Source organism: Typopeltis vanoorti, chromosome 17 (genome assembly GCF_054136105.1).
Source record: "Typopeltis vanoorti isolate ZY-2024b chromosome 17, IOZ_Tvanoo_1.0, whole genome shotgun sequence".
Taxonomy (NCBI): domain Eukaryota; kingdom Metazoa; phylum Arthropoda; class Arachnida; order Uropygi; family Thelyphonidae; genus Typopeltis; species Typopeltis vanoorti.
The window spans coordinates 55,298,332-55,318,333 of NC_143565.1; the positions used below are offsets into that span (position 1 = coordinate 55,298,332).

The window sequence follows — 20,002 nt, forward strand, 5'->3', positions numbered from 1 at the left end:
AATTTTTGTTCTAAGTGTTTATCAGAACTTTCTAGATCTCCCCTCATATAACTCAATGGGGAAAGGAAGAGGCTTTCCTCAAAAGAAAAAAAAAAGTTGAAAGACCTATATAAAAAGAGAGAAACTGGTTCATAGCAAACCAATGCAATGGTATAGAATGTAGAAATATTAACATAGACAGGGCCAGAGGAAGCAGGCAAGCAGAGCATGCGGGGCCCGCCACCAGGGAACGGTTCATAAGTTAATTTTTAAGAAACAACATTTTTATCATAAAAACAAAATAATTCTTAGAATGATCAATATTAAAATAAATGAGGCTGTATCCACTGGATAAAAATTTTTAAAAAAATGTATATTGCCACTTCTTTGATCAGACATCTATTTACAATTTTGCAGCTGGAGCAGGCTAAATGCTTCCCTGAAGAATATTGTGTCTACTGCAGTCTATCTAAGTGAAACGGTGAACAGTTTTTATGCACAGAAATTAATTTTCATACAAAACATTTGTTGCTAGTTAACCAATCATATGGTACGCATCTCAGTAGGCTACTGACAGTAACACAGTGCGGACTATTATTTTGTTTCTGTGTCATGTTGTGTAATAATTTCTTGTGGGTATAAAATAGAAATGGAATCAAAAATTTAAAAAAAAGTTACCCGGTGCACAAAATCATAAGCGTCACGCTGCAAAAGAACAGATATTAAGGAACAAACTGGGGCTCTTAATAAATTTGTTAAAATATTAAAATATTCTGATGCAGATTGTAACCAACTCAATACATCAGAAATCAGAGCTGAAGAACCGCGCACACCATCCAGTTTGCATGAAGGTACTATTGCAACTATTGAACAAGATAATTGAACATGATTTAAGTGAAAAATAGTTAGGATTTAGTCAACTACAACAAGATTTAGTTGTAGTTGACCACGAAACTAACACATTGTTAGTCTCTGTGAATTTAGAAGATCCAAGTGAATGGGAAAATATTGATGAAAAATTATGAGTTGTTTTAATTGAAATGGGGCATGTTCAAAATAAAAATATAATATATCCTAGAGATACATATGGTCGTAAATTTGGTGACATGTATTATAATAGAAAAATGGAAACAGGAGCTCGTGCCAAGAACATGGCTCATTTATTCCGAAACTTTAAATTCTGTTTTTTGCTTTTGTTGCAAACTTGCCGCACCTACTGAATCAACTGAATCACTAACTGAGTCTTGTAGAAGGTTATAACGATTGGAGAAATGTAAGTACAACTTTACATAGACATGAGACTAGTTTAACTCACATGAAAAATTTCTTAAAATGGAAGGAACTTGATAAAAATTTAAAAAAACAAAACTACTATTGATTTCCAGACTCAAAGCATGTATGAAATGGAAAAGAAACATTGGACGAGTGTTTTAGAACGCTTGATTGAAATTATAAAATATCTTGGTAGCCAAAATTTGGCTTTTCGTGGATCATCTGATAAATTATATCAAAGAAATAACGGCAATTTTTTAAAATTAGTCTAACTGTTTGGGAAGTTTGATCCCATTATGGAAAATCATATTGAAAGGGCCCTACAATGGAACAACAGAGTACACTATTTGAGTAAAGACAGTCAAAATGAAATATTGGAAACTTTAAGTAACGCAATCAGGGATACAATTTTATTATCAATTCTAAAATCTAAATATTATTCCATAATTTTAGACTGCACACCTGATGCAAGTAAAACAACACAAATGACCATTATTATTCGCTTTATTTCCTGTGATATTTGAATTGTCAAGATCAGGGAAAACGTTTTAGGTTTTGCAGATATATCAGATTCCATAGGACGTGGTTTATGTGCAACAATAATGGAACAACTGGAAAAATGGAACATTCCCATTGAAGACATGCGATGTCAAGGGTATGATGACAATGGAGCAAATATGAAAGGGAAAAAATATGGGCTCCAAAATTTGCTTTTGAACAAAAATCCTCTAGCTTTTTACATGCCATGTGCTGCTCATACTCTAAATTTAATCATTAACGATGCAGCCAAAGTGAATGCAGATGCAATTAGTTTCTTTCCAATTATTTTATTCAAGAAATATACAATTCTTTTCATTCTCTTGCAAACGTTGGGCAATCCTTTTAAAGTTCGTAAAAAAAATTAACATTGAAACAGCTATCAGAAGCGCAAAGGGATAGTAAAATTAATGCAATCCACCCTCTACGATATCAGTTAGGAGAAATTTATGATGCACTTTTTGAAATTTTAAATAATGAAAATTTAATAAAGAAACTCAGCATGAAGCACAAACATTATGTGCTAAAATAAAGGACTACAAATTTATTTGCTCTCTTATAACTTGGTATGATTTACTTCACAAAATAAACCCTGTGAGTAAAATGCTTCAAGACAAAAATATAAACATTGCACTTGCTTTAGAATCTATTGAAAACTTAAAAATATTCTTACAACAATATCGATGAGATACAAATTTTAAAGAAGTTCTAAAAACGGCAAAATAATTGAGTGAAGAGTGGATGGAGAACAAGAATTTAAAACTGGTACAGAAGTTTGACGATGAAAGAAAATACAACAATTTGACTACAAGCATCATGACGAAACGCCACAATTGCCAGAAGATAATTTAGAGTGAATGTGTTTAATACACTTCTAGACGTTGCAATGTTTTTGTTAATAGAATGTTTTGAACAACTAATAACAAAATATGAAAAATTTGTGATGATTTAGAGATTCTCTTGAAGGACGGCGACAATAAAGACGTAAATGCAATAGAACTATATGACGAGTTATGTGCTTTCGGGATATTTTTCGGAAGGATAATTTAAATATTCAAAACCATTTTGATATTCTTAATTTTATTGTGTCCAATAATTTATCTTTCCCTAACTTTTCAATTGCTTTAAGAATACTATTAACCTTATCTGTTAGTTTAGTGAGTGGTGAACGTTCCTTTTCCAAGTTGAAATTAATTAAAACCTACTTAAGAACAAGTATGTCACAAAAAGGGTTGGTTAGTGCGTTAAAATGATACATATGTGGAAAATGATATATATGCGGAATTAGCTGTTGAAAATGATATATATGCGGAATTAGACGTTAAGTCCTATTATTTCTAATTTTATGAATATGAAATCAAAAGCTCTAAAATTTTAATTTAAGAAAATTTCAAGTATATTTATGTAATTTAATTTATTTTCTGTTATTCTGTAAAAATATTATTTTTTGAATACTTATATTAAATGTTCTAATTATTTCTGAATTCTTTTATTATTTTCTCATCTATCTGGAGTTTCTTTTAATTTCCTAAAAGATAGTTCCACTTATAAAAATTATTACAAGTTACTAAGAATTTAGTAACTTGTAAAATGCAAGAATATTTTAAACTTTAGTTCAAATAAATTTTAACTTTAATTAAAATTCATTTTAATTTTGTTAGCGATTCAGGTCAGTGAGAAGGCTATAATCCCTGTATCATTATATTCAATGATTAAAGTGAAGTGGCTTTATCAAAATTTGCTTTAACTTTTGAGAATTTTTTGAATATACGGGTTTTTAACGATTATCCTGCCTAGTCAACACTCCCGGTTCGTTACATTTAGCGAACCAACATGTGGCTGTTCTGTCAAAATTTATTTAAGAAATTTCAAATAATTTAAATTTTTATTATCGTAAAAGAACCACACGCTCCCGGATCGTTATGGGGGCGCTTAGATAAAAACTGCATGCGGGCATCAAAGACCCTAGTGCCAGCTCTGAACATAGAGATAGAAGTGAAAAGGCACGAACAAGTAGAAGAAAGAAATTTTAAAATAAGAATACAGCAGCACTCAGCAGATAGCCCTTCAGCTTCATTCTTCAACAGACAATTCACTAAATTCCGCAAAGAAAGGACTATCACTCAAATCTGCATCGTATATAAATAAATATATGATGGTGAAGGCACCACTCAAGACATACTTGACTCCTTTCAAAAACACTATAAAAATCTGTTTGAAGACAATAGTACTGTAGAAAATTATAACTCTTGGAATATTAATGGCTTTCCTATTCATATCCAAGATGGGCTTGACAGACCCATTATATCATCTGTAGTTACCACAGTCTATAAAGAATGCCAGACAAGAAAATTCCAAGGACCTGATGGTCTAGAGAGAGAACTTTACCACAAGGCCTGAGATTTTATTCTTCCCATTCTAGATATACTGTTTAATTATTTTCTCTCATCAGGACACATACCAAGTGAATTTGTAGTGAGCCATGCCATCTTCATTCCAAAGCTTAATAGGGATCATACCTTAGCAGCTGGAGAACTATTCCTCTATCTAATACTGACTACAAGATATTTTTCTGCATTATCAATAGCAGGCTCAAAGTAGGAATGAGATACATAAATATAAACAATGAATTGCTGGAACATCCACCCTATTCCCCTGATTTGGCTCCCTCTGACTTCTATCTCTTCCCAAAACCAAAAATCTTCCTTGGTCTGCTGGTCAGTGTTTTTCTTGGAATCAAGAGGTAATTGCAGCTGTAGAGGGGTATTTTGCAGATCTTACTGAGGACCACTACAGGGATGGGATAATGATGCTGGAGCATCACTGGAATAAATGTATTAGTCTTAAGGGAGATTTATGTTGAAAAATATAAATAATTTTGAAATTAGAAATCGTTTTTTCATTGCTAGGCCGAGAACTTTCAGACCACCCTCGTATATTCTTACATTGACTTTTTAAGGCAGACAAGATAACATTGCTAACCTCTGCTACATTAAAAAGTGCATCCAAACATCCATGTTGATGAAATATATCAACCATCTGAGACTTGTTATCCATGCTGTTTCAACGGAATATCAGTGATCTGACAATTTTAATAGATACTTTGCATTGATATTTTAACTGACATAAATATAATCATGACCATTTGGGTGGTTAATATGACTTACAAACAGTAAGTCCATGAAAAACACTCACTTATGATGTTCTATCCTGATTTATGCTCATGCATAGACCCACACTTCATTGTGTAGGTGTTCAGAACTGAAATTCTATGAAATAGATTGGTTAATTCTTATTCCGTTCACTTACGATATGCAGGACGAAATTGTTTAAAAGATATACATTGTCAATTATACACATTCTATATCATGTATATTTCTAGCTTTCTGTCCAATGAGAAATATATTAAGTAATTAACTACTTAACCTTGTTTAATATTTCACACAAATAACAATAATATACTATACATACCAATCCCACTTTCAGGAGATGAGATCTGATAGTGGGGCTGCTAAAATAATGAGCAAGATGTTGGTCTGTCAAGCTATTGTATGATCCAAGAGGTCTACAGAATAAGTATAAAAATTTTGAGAAAAGAAAGAAAAAATATGAAACTGGAAAATTAAATTTCATAAGCGTTTTCATTATTTCAATTTTTTTTAAATGTCTAATTGCAATAAGTTCATTAACAATTGATAAAGTTTTATTAATTAAAATTATTAAGGATAGTAATCCCTAGATTAACATTTAAATTTTAGGGATTAAATATATTAATCACAAGATCAAGTCAAGTACACAGATGATATCTATAATATATTCCTGAAAATAATAATGAGCAAAATATGTCGAAAACCTCTTCACCATAGATCTAACAAACATTTGTTCATCTGAAAAAAATTTTACAAATGGCTGTGTTCATGGGATTCAAATTTTTAGTTACATCTAGTTTGAACTAACATTACTGTAACTAGCATCTATCTTAGTGCCATTATAGTCTTTTTTCCCCCTTTTTTTTTTATGAACTATTCTGAAACATGTAAATGAGCAGGGTTTTAGGTTTTTTATAATTCCAATGTAATGCTTTGATTTCAAAATTGCTAATCCTATTACATAACAGTTTACATGTTAGGATCTTTTAACCTTTAAATTTGGTGGACTAAGTCCCAAATTGCTAGTCCACCCTCTGTGAAGGTGAGGATTGGACATTAGGTCAGATGCCCCCAGTCATTTCCCCATTCTTTAAAGGCAATGTGGATGTCTCCTACCAGTTATTTGGCTGGTAGGAGACCCTTAAGCCTTTACATGGTAGTTTTCCAGAAAAATTGGAAAAATACCACATGGACATAACTGACATCACTGAACCAAAGAAGAACAAAAACAGGTGAGAACTAAATAATAAATATAAGATGTTATATTAGAGTAATAATGATCAAGGAAAGGAAGGAATTGCATTCAACACCAAACATGAAGATAAATTTCTAGATTGGAAAGCAGTTTCGAGTAAAGTTTGTGCCTATGGTCCCATACAAGGTTCTCCTAAGGAAGAAGAGGAGGAATTTTTCGAGTCACTAGAGCAGGCAGCTAACATAAAGAAAAATGAAAAAAGTACATTTTGGAGATCTAAGCAGCAGAGTAGGAGATCAATCTCAACAGGCATATGGACATATTTTGGGGAAATTTGGAGAAAAGGGCAAGACTAATAATAATGGTAAATGTCTGTGGGATTTCTACTCAGGACATGCACTAGTCATTACTAACATCATTTTCCAACATATTATTATTATTCGTGACACCTCCAAGGATGTCACAATGAAAAGAACAGTACATAATTTTTTTTTGAAAAAGAATTAAAGTTGAGCAGCTTTTACAGTTAAACTATAGACTAAACTATATAAAAATTATTGAAGAAAGGATGAAAACAGTTCAAAATCAGAACCAAACCTTGGAATATTAGTGACAAACTCTGAAGACAACATTGACTGATTCAGTTAGGGAGGAATATGGTGAAGTTATCTGCAAGGATAGAAAATTAAGAATGTCATGGCATACATAAGAAGTTACAGAAGCACTCATGAAAAGAAGAAAGTACAGTGAAAGTTCCTAGCAAATAAGTCAGCAGATGCCCTAAAAGAATACATACAAAAATGCCAGAGCTAAGCTATGTGTGAAACAAAAGTCATGGGAAGACTTTGGTAAGAATATAGAAAACAATATCAGAAGATAGCTTGGGAGGTTATTGAAAAAGCTTAGAAATGGAGGAAATATGGAGTAATTACTTTGAAACAAAACAAGCAGTGACAGAACCATAGTAGAAAATTTTCAAGAGGAATGCAAACAGGAGTGCATACCAATACTTGAGGTAGAAAGGCAGCTGGAGTAAATGATATCTGACCATAAACAATCAAATATGGAGGTATAAAAGTTTTTCAGTGATTACACTGAATAATTCAGGGGGGCCCTGGTCAGAAGATCAAATTCCAGATGATTGGAGTAGAGCTCTCAGAGTACCCATTTATAAAACAGGGAATACAGCTGAGTGGGATAATTGTAAAGGAATTTCTCTAATATCTTACTTCCATGTAAGATTTATTCAAGCAACTTTGAAAAGATGATGAGAAAAATTGTGGAAGAGAAACTGAGAGATGAACTAGATTCAGGCCAGATCAGATTTTCACCTTATGGCAAATATTTAAGAAATCATGGGAATATTACAAGGACTGATACTTAAGTTATGTAGATCTAGAAAAGGCATACAACAAGGTTCCCTGGAAAAAACTTTTCAAAAACACTACAGTTATATGTGGTAAATGTAGTTATGACAATGAGTTGAAACAGAGCCAGAATCATGAATGGCATGCTGGGAAAGGAGTGTAGTTTGTGTATGTATAGCATGTATCTGAGGAAATTATACAGGCATGACAGATTCCATTTGAATGGCTTTGGAATGAGTAAACCAGAGAAACTGTTGCTAGATGGAAGTGAAGTGTGTGATGCAAGCAAGAGATCAGAAGTAAGAGGTGAAGTGAAAGATCAGGAGAGCGGTATGGAAGAAACTGAAGTGCTTTGCAATGCGGGACAGTACAGTAGTATTTGCCAAGTAGTATGGAGAGTGGATGTTGGGAGTAGTAGTGAATATATGTATAGAGATGATCAGCATATAACTGGAATAGATCAGGATGCAAGTGGGAAAGTTGAGACTGAGCAGATATATGGTAAGCAGCAATAAAGATGATTGGGCAAGAGCGGGTGGAAAAATCACAACCAACAAGTGGATTGGGTAGGGCTGGTTATAAACTTAAAAGTGAACTACTGTGTTTATTTAGAAATGCAAGAAGTATCAGAAATAAGGATGATGAAATGGTTTCAATGAATGAGTTATTCGCCCCAAAATTGTTGGAATAAGTGAAAAATGGTTAAATGAAGATGATATTCCAATGAGAATAGAAATGGAAGGGCACAGTGTTTTTTGTGAGGATGGAAAGGACAAAAAGGGGAGGGAAAGTGCTGCTGATAAATAACAAGGGAATTATGTCCATGTATGGTAGACATGAAAGAGGGAAATACTGACAATGATTATGAGACGGTGTGGTGTGAGGTGGAAGTTGGCAGGAAGATGTATTTATTTGGATGTTGCTATAGGCCAGTGAAAGTGGAGGGTGGTGAGGAAGAAATGTATAAAAAACTTGGGTTATGGAACAAAGGAAGGGTGATTATTACAGGTGATTTTAACTACAGCAGTATAGATTGGAATGAAGAGATACCATTTGGGAATAAGGAAAATAATTTTCTTGAAAGACAACTATCTCAGGCAGTATGTAAAGGAGGACACACGTTTCAAGAGGTTTAGATATGATCATCTCATCAGAGGATGTACTTTGTGAGGTTCTGCACTTCTCTTCAGTTGGTGAGAGTCATCATGAAGTGATCACATGGCTAGCAACAAGAAGACCAGTGAGAAAAGGATATATATATATAGAACTATAAGGCTGGTGATTATGTCAAGCTTAGAAGACAGCTTGCAGATATAGCATGCAATGAGGAGTTGAGCAGTAAACAAATAAACGCTGCTTGGGAAGTGCCAAAGAAATACAAGGCTGAAAAAGGTAGGTACAAAATGGATGAAAAGAAAGAAGAAGAAGGCACTTTAAAGGCAGCACAAGATGAACAACGGTAATAATCGTTTGCATGAAGAGTATAAAAAGCAGGCCAGGAGAGTGACTCAGTTGGTAAGGACAACAAAAGGAATAAGTGACAATGAGCAGAAATTAACAAATCAAGCCAAGAAAAACCCTTGAGAGTTTTTTTTTTTTTCAATTGGCGAATAAAAAGAAATATGATTATGGTAAGATGCTGTTAATGGATGAAAGTGGGAGATAGGTGACTGTTGAAGAAGACATACTTGAGGTGTTCAGTGAGTAGTTCATTAGGGTGTTTTATCCTCAGTGTGAAATCAGAAGCTCAAGTTTAGAGAATGGAATGACAGAAGATTTAATGGTGAGTAAGCGAGATAATTGAATATAAAATGTCAATAATCACTACTTTTTCTTCCTGGACTAGAATGGTTTAAAGATCTTTGTCACTTCAAAGATACAGGTTGGTAAAGTGCTGCTTTTTGTAACAGTGAGTTTTTTTTGATAATATATTAGTAAGTGCTTTAATAACTAAATTCAGTCGAAAAACCTGAGTTTTTCCCTTTGGGTGTGTGTGTGTGGGGGGGAAGTAACTTACCTTGTATGAAAACAGTTAACTCGCCTTCAGTGAGTTAGCTAGTTTTCATACCCAACGGCATCAATAAATGCCAACTGATATTATTATTATTATTATTATTATTATTACGGGTATCTCCATGGAGTCAGTAGACTCATCGCGGGAGACCCAAACTAGCAAAACAATATCTGTCATATCTCTTCTTGAATTCATTTACAGATGAAGAGCTCACAACAAAGTCAGGCAATGAATTCCACTCATTCACCACCCTCCAGGCAAAAAACCTTGTTCTGACACCTTTGTTAACCACACTCTTCTTTAATTTCCAGAGATGACCTCTTGTTCTTCCATCACTATCACACAGCTGAAACATTTCCCCTGCATCAATCCTATAAAAACCTTTTAGTAATTTGAATGTTTCTATCATATCCCCTCTTCTTCGCCTATCAACCAATCTCTGCAATCCACAAGCTCTCAATCTATCAATGTAGGGAGCATTTTTTATATCACTCACCAACTTGGTCACTCTTCTCTGAACCCTCTCCACAGCCTCCTCATCTCCAAGGAATCCAGGTGACCAGACCTGAGCACAGTAATCCAAATGTGGAAGTATCAATGCTTTATAAAGGGGAATAATAACCTCTTTATCTCTGGATGTCAGTGTGTTCCTCAACAACCAAGTAATCCTATGTGCAATCTTGGACACCTTAGCAATGTGTCCTCTGAACTTCATCTCCTTATCTACCAATACCCCTAAGTCCCTAGCCTCATCAATCTCTTGGAGTACCTTTCCATCGATGTAGTACACAGCTGGTAATCTTTTAATCCCAAAATGCAAGACTTTACACTTTTCCACATTGAACTGACATCCATTTTCTTTTGCCCATTTTACCAGCTTATTTAAATCCTCCTGCAAACTTTCAACATCAGCTTGATTTTTTATTGCACTACACAACTTTGCATCATCAGCAAACAACTGAATATCTCCCTTTAAGCCGTTTCCTATATCATTTATATACAAATTAAACAACATTGGCCCAAGCACAGAGCCCTGAGGCACACCACTGGTCACCTGCCTCATTCTGGACTCGGCTCCTCCAATCAATGAATCAATTCTCCTGTCTATCTTCTTAATAATCCAGCTTTCACATCCATACATCACTACTGGAAATACCGTTGCTTTTGACAATTCTAACTTTTGTGGCATTACTCGCACCTCTATCTTTCATAATTTTTGTCAGGTTTAACATTGCTTTTAATATATAAAAGCTAATATTAGTTCCAAGAATTTAAGTTATAAAGCCAGTTTTATTTGTTGTGCATTAGTTTAATGTTATTCTTGAGTTACCTTGAGCTGAATTACTTGGCTGGGTTATATTAGATTAGGTTAAGTTAGCTAGGTGTGTTCAATTAGTCTGGTGTTGGCCAAGTCTGTTTAACATTTAAACAAACTCAATTTGCATTATCTAACATTCCAAAACCAATCTTACCAATACCTGTTGTTATGTGCCATCCAGTCATTTTCGACTCTTGATGATCCTGTGAACAAAGGCTCTCCATCCCACTTGGCCTCTTGTCCTTTCTTTCCGTAGTTGGCAAGTTCTTTTATGTTGTCCATCCAACTCTTTGGTGGTCTTCCTCTTCTTCTCATTCCCTCAATCTTCCCCAACATAACTGCCTGTTTCAATGATTCATCAGTTTGCATAATATGTTCAAAGTAGATCAACTTCCGTTTAGCAATCATCACTTCTGTCTTTTTATTCTCTAACGCTTTCTTATTGGTCATTCTTGCAGTCCATGGGATTCTTAATAGTCTCCTCCACACCCATAATTTAAATGAATCAATTCTCCTGTCTATCTTCTTAATAATCCAGCTTTCACATCCATACATCACTACTGGAAATACCGTTGCTTTTGACAATTCTAACTTTTGTGGCATTACTCGCACCTCTATCTTTCATAATTTTTGTCAGGTTTAACATTGCTTTTTTCCCCATGACTATCCTTCTTTTAATTTCATATTTACCATCATTTCTGATTCTATCTCTCCCTTCCATCTGGTTCAGACAGGTTGGGTCTCCTCCTCATGAGGAGTCGTGGCGAAATAATGCAGCCAGCATGCCACTCCTCTGCTGCATCCCTATTGGAGGTATTCCTGACTGTAGTCTGTGTGTGTGTTCACGAGGCCAGTTTGCCTGCTTGCGGGATGAAAAAACCCTACTGCCCACACACAAGACTGGCTAACTTGGCTATGGTTAAGGAAGATCCTTGAGCTCCTCACATCACTGACAGGAATTGAACCTAGGACGCTCCTCCTCCAGGCATATGGTTGTAAAGCACACAGCCACTAGGTTAACCGTGCAGACGTTTCTGATTCTGGATCCCAGTAAATCATAACTTTCAGCGATTTCTATTTTATCTCCCTCTATTATAAATTCATTTAAACTGCCGGAAGACCTGGCTTTGTTACTTTCTCTCAACCAATAGAATCAACTGCCCCAGATCTTCTCCATTCTTTTTTTTCCCCATGACTATCTTTCTTTTAATTTCATCTTCATATTTACCATCATTTCTGATTTTGGACCCCAGTAAATCATAACTTTCAATGATTTCTATTTTATCTCCCTGTATTATAAACTCCTGTAAAATTAAAGAGCTTACTCAAATCATCTAAAGACCCACTCCCTCTGCTGGCCCACCCTGGAGTACACCGTATTTATTGCACCTGTAATCTACCCTATATAGGGAAAACAGGATGCACAATTCCTACCAAACAAAAGAAGCATAAAGGCACATTAAATATAATAACTATGATGAAGTTATTTCTTTCTGATCCTGCTCTGAACACTTGACACAGAATTGACTGGAAAGCACCTATTGTTTACATCACACCAAAACAAGGTATGAATGTAAATTTAAGAAGCCTGTGAGATTCTTATCAACCACCCTAATCTTAACAATAATAATGGTCTAAAAATCACAAGAATATGGAAAGCACATATTTTACCTACTTAACCTTTCTCCCTACGAGTTAACTATAAATAGAACCATACGTAATCCAGGATATTAAATCTAATATAACAATTGTCATGTTAAATTAGGACATCACTGTTATTGTAATAAAACTATCTATATGAAAGAATGTTTCTCTCATGTTATCTTAAATAAAATATAGTTTTGATGTATTTCCTTTAAATTAATTTTTTTATTTTTCACTAGAGGTCATGCCAATAGAATAACCATTGATCAAATCATTGTCTCTTTAGCATACTGTATAAATGTAATTCAGCTTGTCTCTGTATATATGTGTGTATAATCCAGATGGTAACCTTAATATGAAGGTTGAAATGTCGAGAAATTAAAATAGTTATTTCAGAGGCGTAGCTAGGGAGGGGTGGCACTTTGAACCATTTTGAACTTTTGCAGTTAATTCTAAAATACAGTCTTGAGAACTGATTTCAAAATATTGTAATACTACTGTGAATTTTCCTCACAATTGTTGTAAGTGTTGCTAGTTGTGAGAGGAGCTTTTCTAAATAAAACACATTAAGAATTACCTAAATTCTTATGAAACAGACTTTGCCAATGTCATCGACGATTTTGCTAACAGAAAAGCAAGAAAAATAACATTTTAGAATGTTGAAATTAAAGTTTTACTTCAAAAATAAACATAGTGTTTTAATTTATTTCCCTATACATCGTTTTGACTATTTGTAGTATTTTTGGTGTGTAATGAGAGAGGTGGCAAACTCAGGGATTGCCCCAGGCAGCGAAAGCTCTAGCTACACCACTGAGTTATTTATAACACAGTTGTAGAGTCCATAATTTGTCTAAACATGAAATCACCATGTAACACTAAAGGAAAGGATCTAGATCTTCCTCGGTTTCTGCTATGAAGGTTGTATCATCTGCATATCTTAAATTATTTATTTTTCTGCTGCCAATCTTAGCAGTACCTACTTATGCTGTATTCACATGCAGCATTATGATGAGCATGGAAGAAACCAAACAAAAATTCTAATGCCAACAAAATATATAATGAATCATATGAACAATATGCCATTAACTTGCACACAGAAGAACAGTAAAGGTTTTCCATTCATCAGTGCGGCTCATCTATAAGGGCTGCATTGAATGCAGCTCCAGCATTGAGTATACTAACCAGTACTACCTACTCGCTAGTATACTCAAAACTGGAGCTGCATTCAATGCAGCCCTTATGAATGAGCAGCCACTGTCATTCATGTTTTACTTAATAGCATTGGCATTTTTAAAAATAATTTTAGATAAAAATTTAGCAAAAAAAGCACTTGTGCTATTAATAATATATTTATTAATCATCTCTACAGCTTCTAATAGTTATATGTCTTTCCTACCGGAAAGACATTTTTCTCTGGTTTAAAAAAAAAAAAAAAAAAAAAAGTGTATTGAATATAAGAATTCTTGTTCATCATTTAATTTTATATATTCTCTATTAAGTAAATTATTTCTCTCGTAAAGGTTAAAAACGTTTCGGAAAGTTTTAAGAGCAATTATGTACGTTTAAATATGATTATAAAAACAAACATAACCGATATATAATACAAATTTAAAATTATACCGATGTGGTGCGTTTCAATGCAGGAGGAGAGCATGATAGGAACTTAGGATGTTTTAACCGCATTACGCTGCGAATATCACATCACGTCCTTGCATATATTATTCTTATGCAACTTTCTAATGATGAGACTATATAGCACAGAATGCATAAACACACACATGCACAAAGTTATTTAAAAAGAGCATTTCAATTATACTATTGTATGTAGGTATTTACCCTTTAAACTTCTTATTTGATGCTGCAACTGTCCACATGTTTTTCCATCATCTCTAACTTCAGATTTCTGATTTACATAAGGTTTGTTATTTTTTTTAATTATAATATAATTATTGTATTTAGACTATGATAAATGTATGTTGTTGTGTAAAATGTACTGACAGTACAAATGCTTCTTTAATAAATATAAATAAATAAAAGTGTACAATCGCTTATTACAAATCGTTCTACACTAAACATTACTTGAAGTAACGCGCCCCCATCCATGGGAAGTATGCTTTATTTCGCTGTGAATCCAACTTAAAAAAATGTGAATGGCATTACTGTACGAATATTAATCGATTAGATATCCTATTTGACATTTTAATGGCAAAATTACATAAGAAAATACAATTATTATTTTTTAATTTATTTTTCTTACAAAACCGTAACTTTGTGTACAAGACCACAACTTAGAAGTAATCTTTAGAGCGAATGCAGTCCTGCTTAGTTCTGATATGAGTAGACTGACCATATTTCCTTGAGACAAAAACGGGACGGGGTTATGTAATATTCTGTATTCATGAAAAAGTAAGACGATAAAAAAAGTTTTATTACATAAACATACTGAGTTTACCATTATTCTTCAGTGACAGAACCCATACAAAAATTTAGGTAGACATAGAGGGGAATTGTATTTCATCACAATTCATGAATATTTCTCAGATGAAGTGATCTTACGCAGCAAATTTCGGTTTTCCAACACCTTATCATGAAACTTCTCACACTCCATGACCCAATTTTGTCTTCCAACTAACATAGCCCTCATTGTCTCAACGCTTAATCTAGGTGAAGCCTCTTGGCTCTTTATTTTAAATAACTTAATCTAGATTTCTCCTTTGGCAACATACTGTTCATAACAGAAAATATTCTCTCAACAGGTGCTGTATTTCCTAGAAGACAAAGAATAAACTCTACAATATTACAAAAGTCTTGAAAGTCTAGGCGTTTTTCGCTCATTTCAGAGAAAATCTGTACTTTTGTTCCATCACTACACAGCTTGTCCACTTAAAGAAATTTGAATTCTTTCTGGAGATTGTCATTAAAACTGCAGTTTCGCCTCTTTGACATTGCAAGGATAGACTAAACGCTTTAAAAAATAAGACTTAAAATTTTAAAATATATGAAATTTAAACCACTGGCATTGAATAACAAAGTCATCGGTTAGCATTCAGGCAAACAAAAACTAACGCTACAGCATAATAGACGCCGCGTCTGAGACGCGCAAGTGTTACCAACATGCATTGTTTATTTTCTCTGAATAAATCACTACAGATATCGATATTTAGTATCGAATAACGCGATTCCATGGTTATACAAATTTCTGGTATCCATGATATCGATATATACGATGATAGGTTATGAATAATAATTTATGATCGACCAATATTAAAGTATATTTATAGTTTTTATTAAAAACGGGACAAAATTGACATTTTATTAAAATGACTCGACGGCTGGGAAATATGAAAAAAAAAAAAAAACGGTACTGTCCCGTTCAAAACGGTAGATATGGTGAACCTAGATATGAGGACATTTAATTACAGCAAACAAATAATGATAATGGTCTGATGTTATATCTTCTATTCAATGGATATTTTTTGACAGAGAGAGAGAGAGAGAGAGAGAAAGTCATAATTGCATATGGATGTATAAATGACAATTACGAAGGATCTTTTATGAACTGGAAAAAAGTTCTGTAAAAAGTTAGATGAAAAAGGAATATGTAATAAATAAAATAAAGCCACTAATACCTTGTATTCCGCAAAGGAGTATGTGAGAACATTTAGCCCTAACTTTTTGAAGATCGTCAACCAGCTATACTTAACCATCGCTGATAGCTATACCAAGGCAGTCACTGATTTCATTTGTATTCGAGAAGAGAGTTGTCTGCCGCCATTTCATGGTCACTACTAACATTATATATTATTCACTGGCATAGTGCAAATTCTGCGTTCGATTTTCTTGAGTTGCGGGGTTAAAACCTGAGATTTCAGGAGGTAAAGCCTACACTCAGAAGCTAAAAAAGCATAGAATAAGTTTCTCTATGCAGTACATGTAATCATATCGAAATATAATTACAACAGTCATTAAGTAGAACATATTTCATGAACACCTAGAGTGCTTATATTGCACATTAAATTGAACAGAAAGTGTTCTAGGCCCTCTGCTTGAAATTTGTCCAACTACAGCAGCCTATGCTTTATATCTTAACTTTACGATCAATCATAGTGGTCAAATATGAGACTGTGCATGAAATACTGACCTAAGTGGTCAAAGGGATAGAGTCTTTGTTTTGGAAATAAATACTACAGTTGAATCACATTGGGGTAAGCAAATGATAATAGGGTGCACTCAAAAGTTGTGATAATCACCATGAAGGAATTGAGGTAGAACCATGTAACTTAGATATTATTCTACATATGCCCCAAGAAGTGTTATACACTTGTTACAATACTGCTGCATCATTCGCAATCCTTTAAGAAAAAGTTGTTCCCTTGTTACACAAACCAGTCCTCAGCAGCAGATATGACTTCATCATCTGTGGTAAATTTTGTTCCCTTCAAGTGTTTCTTTAATTTGGGAATAATAAATAGTCAGACAGAGCCAGGTCTGGCAAATAAGGTGGGTGAGGCAGACATTGAAAGCTCAAGTTGTGTATTGTCCGTTGGGTTTCATTTGAAGTGTGCACAGGAGTATTGTTCTGCAAAAGCAACATGCCTCTGCTCAGTTTCCTTCAGGTCCTCCTTCACTTCCTTCAGAGCTGTTGAATAAACTGCGGCTGTAACAGTTTCACCTGTTTTGAGGTACTTGGTAAGGATTACACCATCCATATCCCAAAAGACAATAGCAAGAACCTTCCTTGCTGAGTTTTGGGTTTGGAATTTCTTTGGCCATGCAGAATCTTAGCCCCCACTCCATTAACTGTTGTTTGGTCTCTGGGTCATAGTGAAGGAGCCATGTTTTATCAAAGTGACAAATGAGCCAAAATATTTGCATCTGATTTCTCGAAATGACCCAAAATCCCTTGAGATGACACGTTCTCTCTTTTGGTCAGTGTTCAAACATGTGGGAACCCACTTCGCTGAGAACTGTATGTTCAGATATTGGTGGATAATGACCCAACTCATTCCCTGCTGGATATCCCCAGAGTCTTTGCAATGTTTCTGGCTGATATTCTTTTATCATCAAGGATCATGGCATACACTGCATCGATGTTTTCAGGTGTGATCGCTGTGGAAGGATTTTCTGGTCTGTGGCATCTGTTGCTCAGGATGCCCAATTTTAAACTTGATCACCCATCTGGCAACTACTGGATATGCTGGGGCACAGTCTCCTAGAGTCTCATACAGAGTTTGGTGAATCTCAGTTGCGGATGATTTTTCTTGCAGCACAAAAAACTGGATGACGGTCCGCACCTCTGTGTCTTCGAATTTCTTTAAAAACCTCGGCTATGTCTTCTTATATAACTTAAAAGAGAAAGGACAAATTATTACAATCTGGTGAAACAATGGGGTTAAAGAGTTTTAAGATATGTTCTTTCTTGTGGGGCATATCAGTTGTTTTAACATCATTATTATTCTAGGTGTTTATCAGAACTTCTCAGTAGCCCCCCTCTGTAGATTTTAAGAATGCGTTTCACGTAGAAAATGATTTTCGTTGCCATGATTTATTAAAATGGCTGCCTTGTTTATTGGAGCTGTGAAGTGGTTTGAAAATATCGCGTTTGATTGCTAAAGAAGGGTAGTAAAGGCACTATAGATATAACATTTCTATAAGACTAGAAATTGTGATGCTGAAAACACTTTCATTCATAGCACTTAATATTTTTTACATAAATCATTTAAGTGTTTTATATTATAAACAAATTGTAGATTTTTGGGCTCACTTTTGAAGACAAGTATATATTAGATATATTAATTAATCGTTGACATAAAAAAATCCATTATCACCCTGTTTTGCTGACCAAAGAGAATAGGTGGAACACTTTCTTTCCCTAACGTTTTAGAAACTGGTCAGTAGCTAGTTCCCCTCCCTTAGCCATCAAAGATAGCTGATTCAGGGTTATCATTTATTTATAAGACCTCAAAGAAAGAGTGAGGCATAAAGATGTCGCTGTCACGTAGTTAATGGCTCGTTGCAATAGGTTTGTATCGGCACCATAGGGCAGGTTGTTAAAGTAATTTTAACTTCTCCTCATCGAAGCATTAGAGGTGACTTTGAAAGTTTAAAGTAAAGTAAAAGGTTTCAAGTTGAAGTATTTGGATAAGAGAATATGTGAAACTGTAATGAAAATAAATAATTTATTAACTAAATCAATTATTTATAAGCTGAAGTTTCCCCAATCAATCTAGCATTATCAAAGAACACTGCTAATAAATACTCAGTGAAGACTGAGAACGGAATAATTTCGATTAAAAGGACGATTACATGAACACAGAGGATGACAGTAGCCTGTTCGTGGTAATCGTTTGTGATTAATGTTGACGTGAAGACACAGTGGAGAGCCAAAATTTATGCAGGATTACACCATCAGTTCTATTGCAGTAAATACAATCTGAAATATTTGAGCTATTTCCAGGAAAGTCTGTGATATGAACTGGGATCTCTGTAGTAGCTTAGCTTTTTTTCCTGCCAAATGGAATAGTCTTCATCTATGCTATATTGCGCTAACCAACTTTTTGGTTGCCTATACTGAATATTTTGTTGTTGTTGTTGTTGTTTTTCCTGAACAGAAAAAAAAAATCCATTCCGTCTGTCCGAAATACTGGGATACACATTGATAGGAGATATTACAAATATGCTGAGTAGAAGGGCGGGTCCGTACTGTCCTTAATCTGTCTCATAAAGTGGAAACTTCGTTTACAGCTTTAGTTGTTCTAATTCCATTTTACTTCAGAACCGAGCCCAGACTAGTAGAGATATAGCGTGTGGTCAATGATAGAAGTTTGTTCCTCTTTTAAGAAGTTTAGAGGCGTTTTTCTGTAATATCCAGTTTATTCGTTAATGTAAGAAAAGCATGCGTTCCAGAAGTAGTGATGGTCCAGAGGATGAAATTCCCTCTACCTTAGAGTTTTGAAAATTCGACGTTTCCGTTCAGGATGGAAATGTGAACTGGCATTTACTTATCTAATTATATTCATACGTCCGAGCGCTTAGCCTAGTGGCTATGCGCTTCGAAACCATATGCTTGGGAAAGGAGTGTCCTGGGTTCGATTCCTGTCGCCGACATGAGGAGCTCAATGATCTTTCTTAGACATAGCCAAGTTAGCCGGTCTTGAAGGTGGACAGCAAGGTTTTTTTCTCCCCAGTTTTTCTGGAGTTTTTCCTCCCGCAAGCAGGCAAACCAGCTCCGTGAACGCACGGGATACAACCATAGGGTATATCGGGAGGCATAAGCTAGTCACCTTATCCTCGGGATGGGTAAGACTTTTGAAGAGCTGAAGTCAGCTCTGTAACAGGCCAGTAGGCCTAATACGTAGTAGGGAGAAGAAGAGAAAGGAACCTATATGTATGCTTCCGACAGACTGAAATCATAGTGATTTCAATCTGTCCGAAGCAGGCACCCTGAATGAAATCATTCAGGGTGCCTGCTGAAGAAAGTAGCCAAAAATGGCACCCTCTTGTTTTCGGTCTATCAGAGGCATACAC

The 20,002-nt window shown here is 34.7% G+C and overlaps 1 protein-coding gene across 3 annotated transcripts in view; it reads right to left on the bottom strand.

Moving 5' to 3' along the window:
• The window catches only part of LOC150097405 (uncharacterized), a 181,073-nt gene that overhangs the window by 150,867 nt on the left and 10,204 nt on the right, over window positions 1-20,002 (bottom strand). For 2 of the 3 annotated variants that reach the window (XM_090406759.1, XM_090406760.1), the window contains exons 1-2: window positions 14,312-14,472; window positions 5,260-5,353 (exon numbers count right to left, since the gene is read on the bottom strand). In XM_090406759.1, coding sequence (XP_090262885.1) covers window positions 5,260-5,353; window positions 14,312-14,349 — 132 coding nt within the window. In that variant the 5' untranslated portion in view covers window positions 14,350-14,472. Of the gene's footprint in view, window positions 1-5,259; window positions 5,354-14,311; window positions 14,473-20,002 lie in introns of those variants that run through there. The other variant, XM_090406761.1, reaches the window with a different exon arrangement.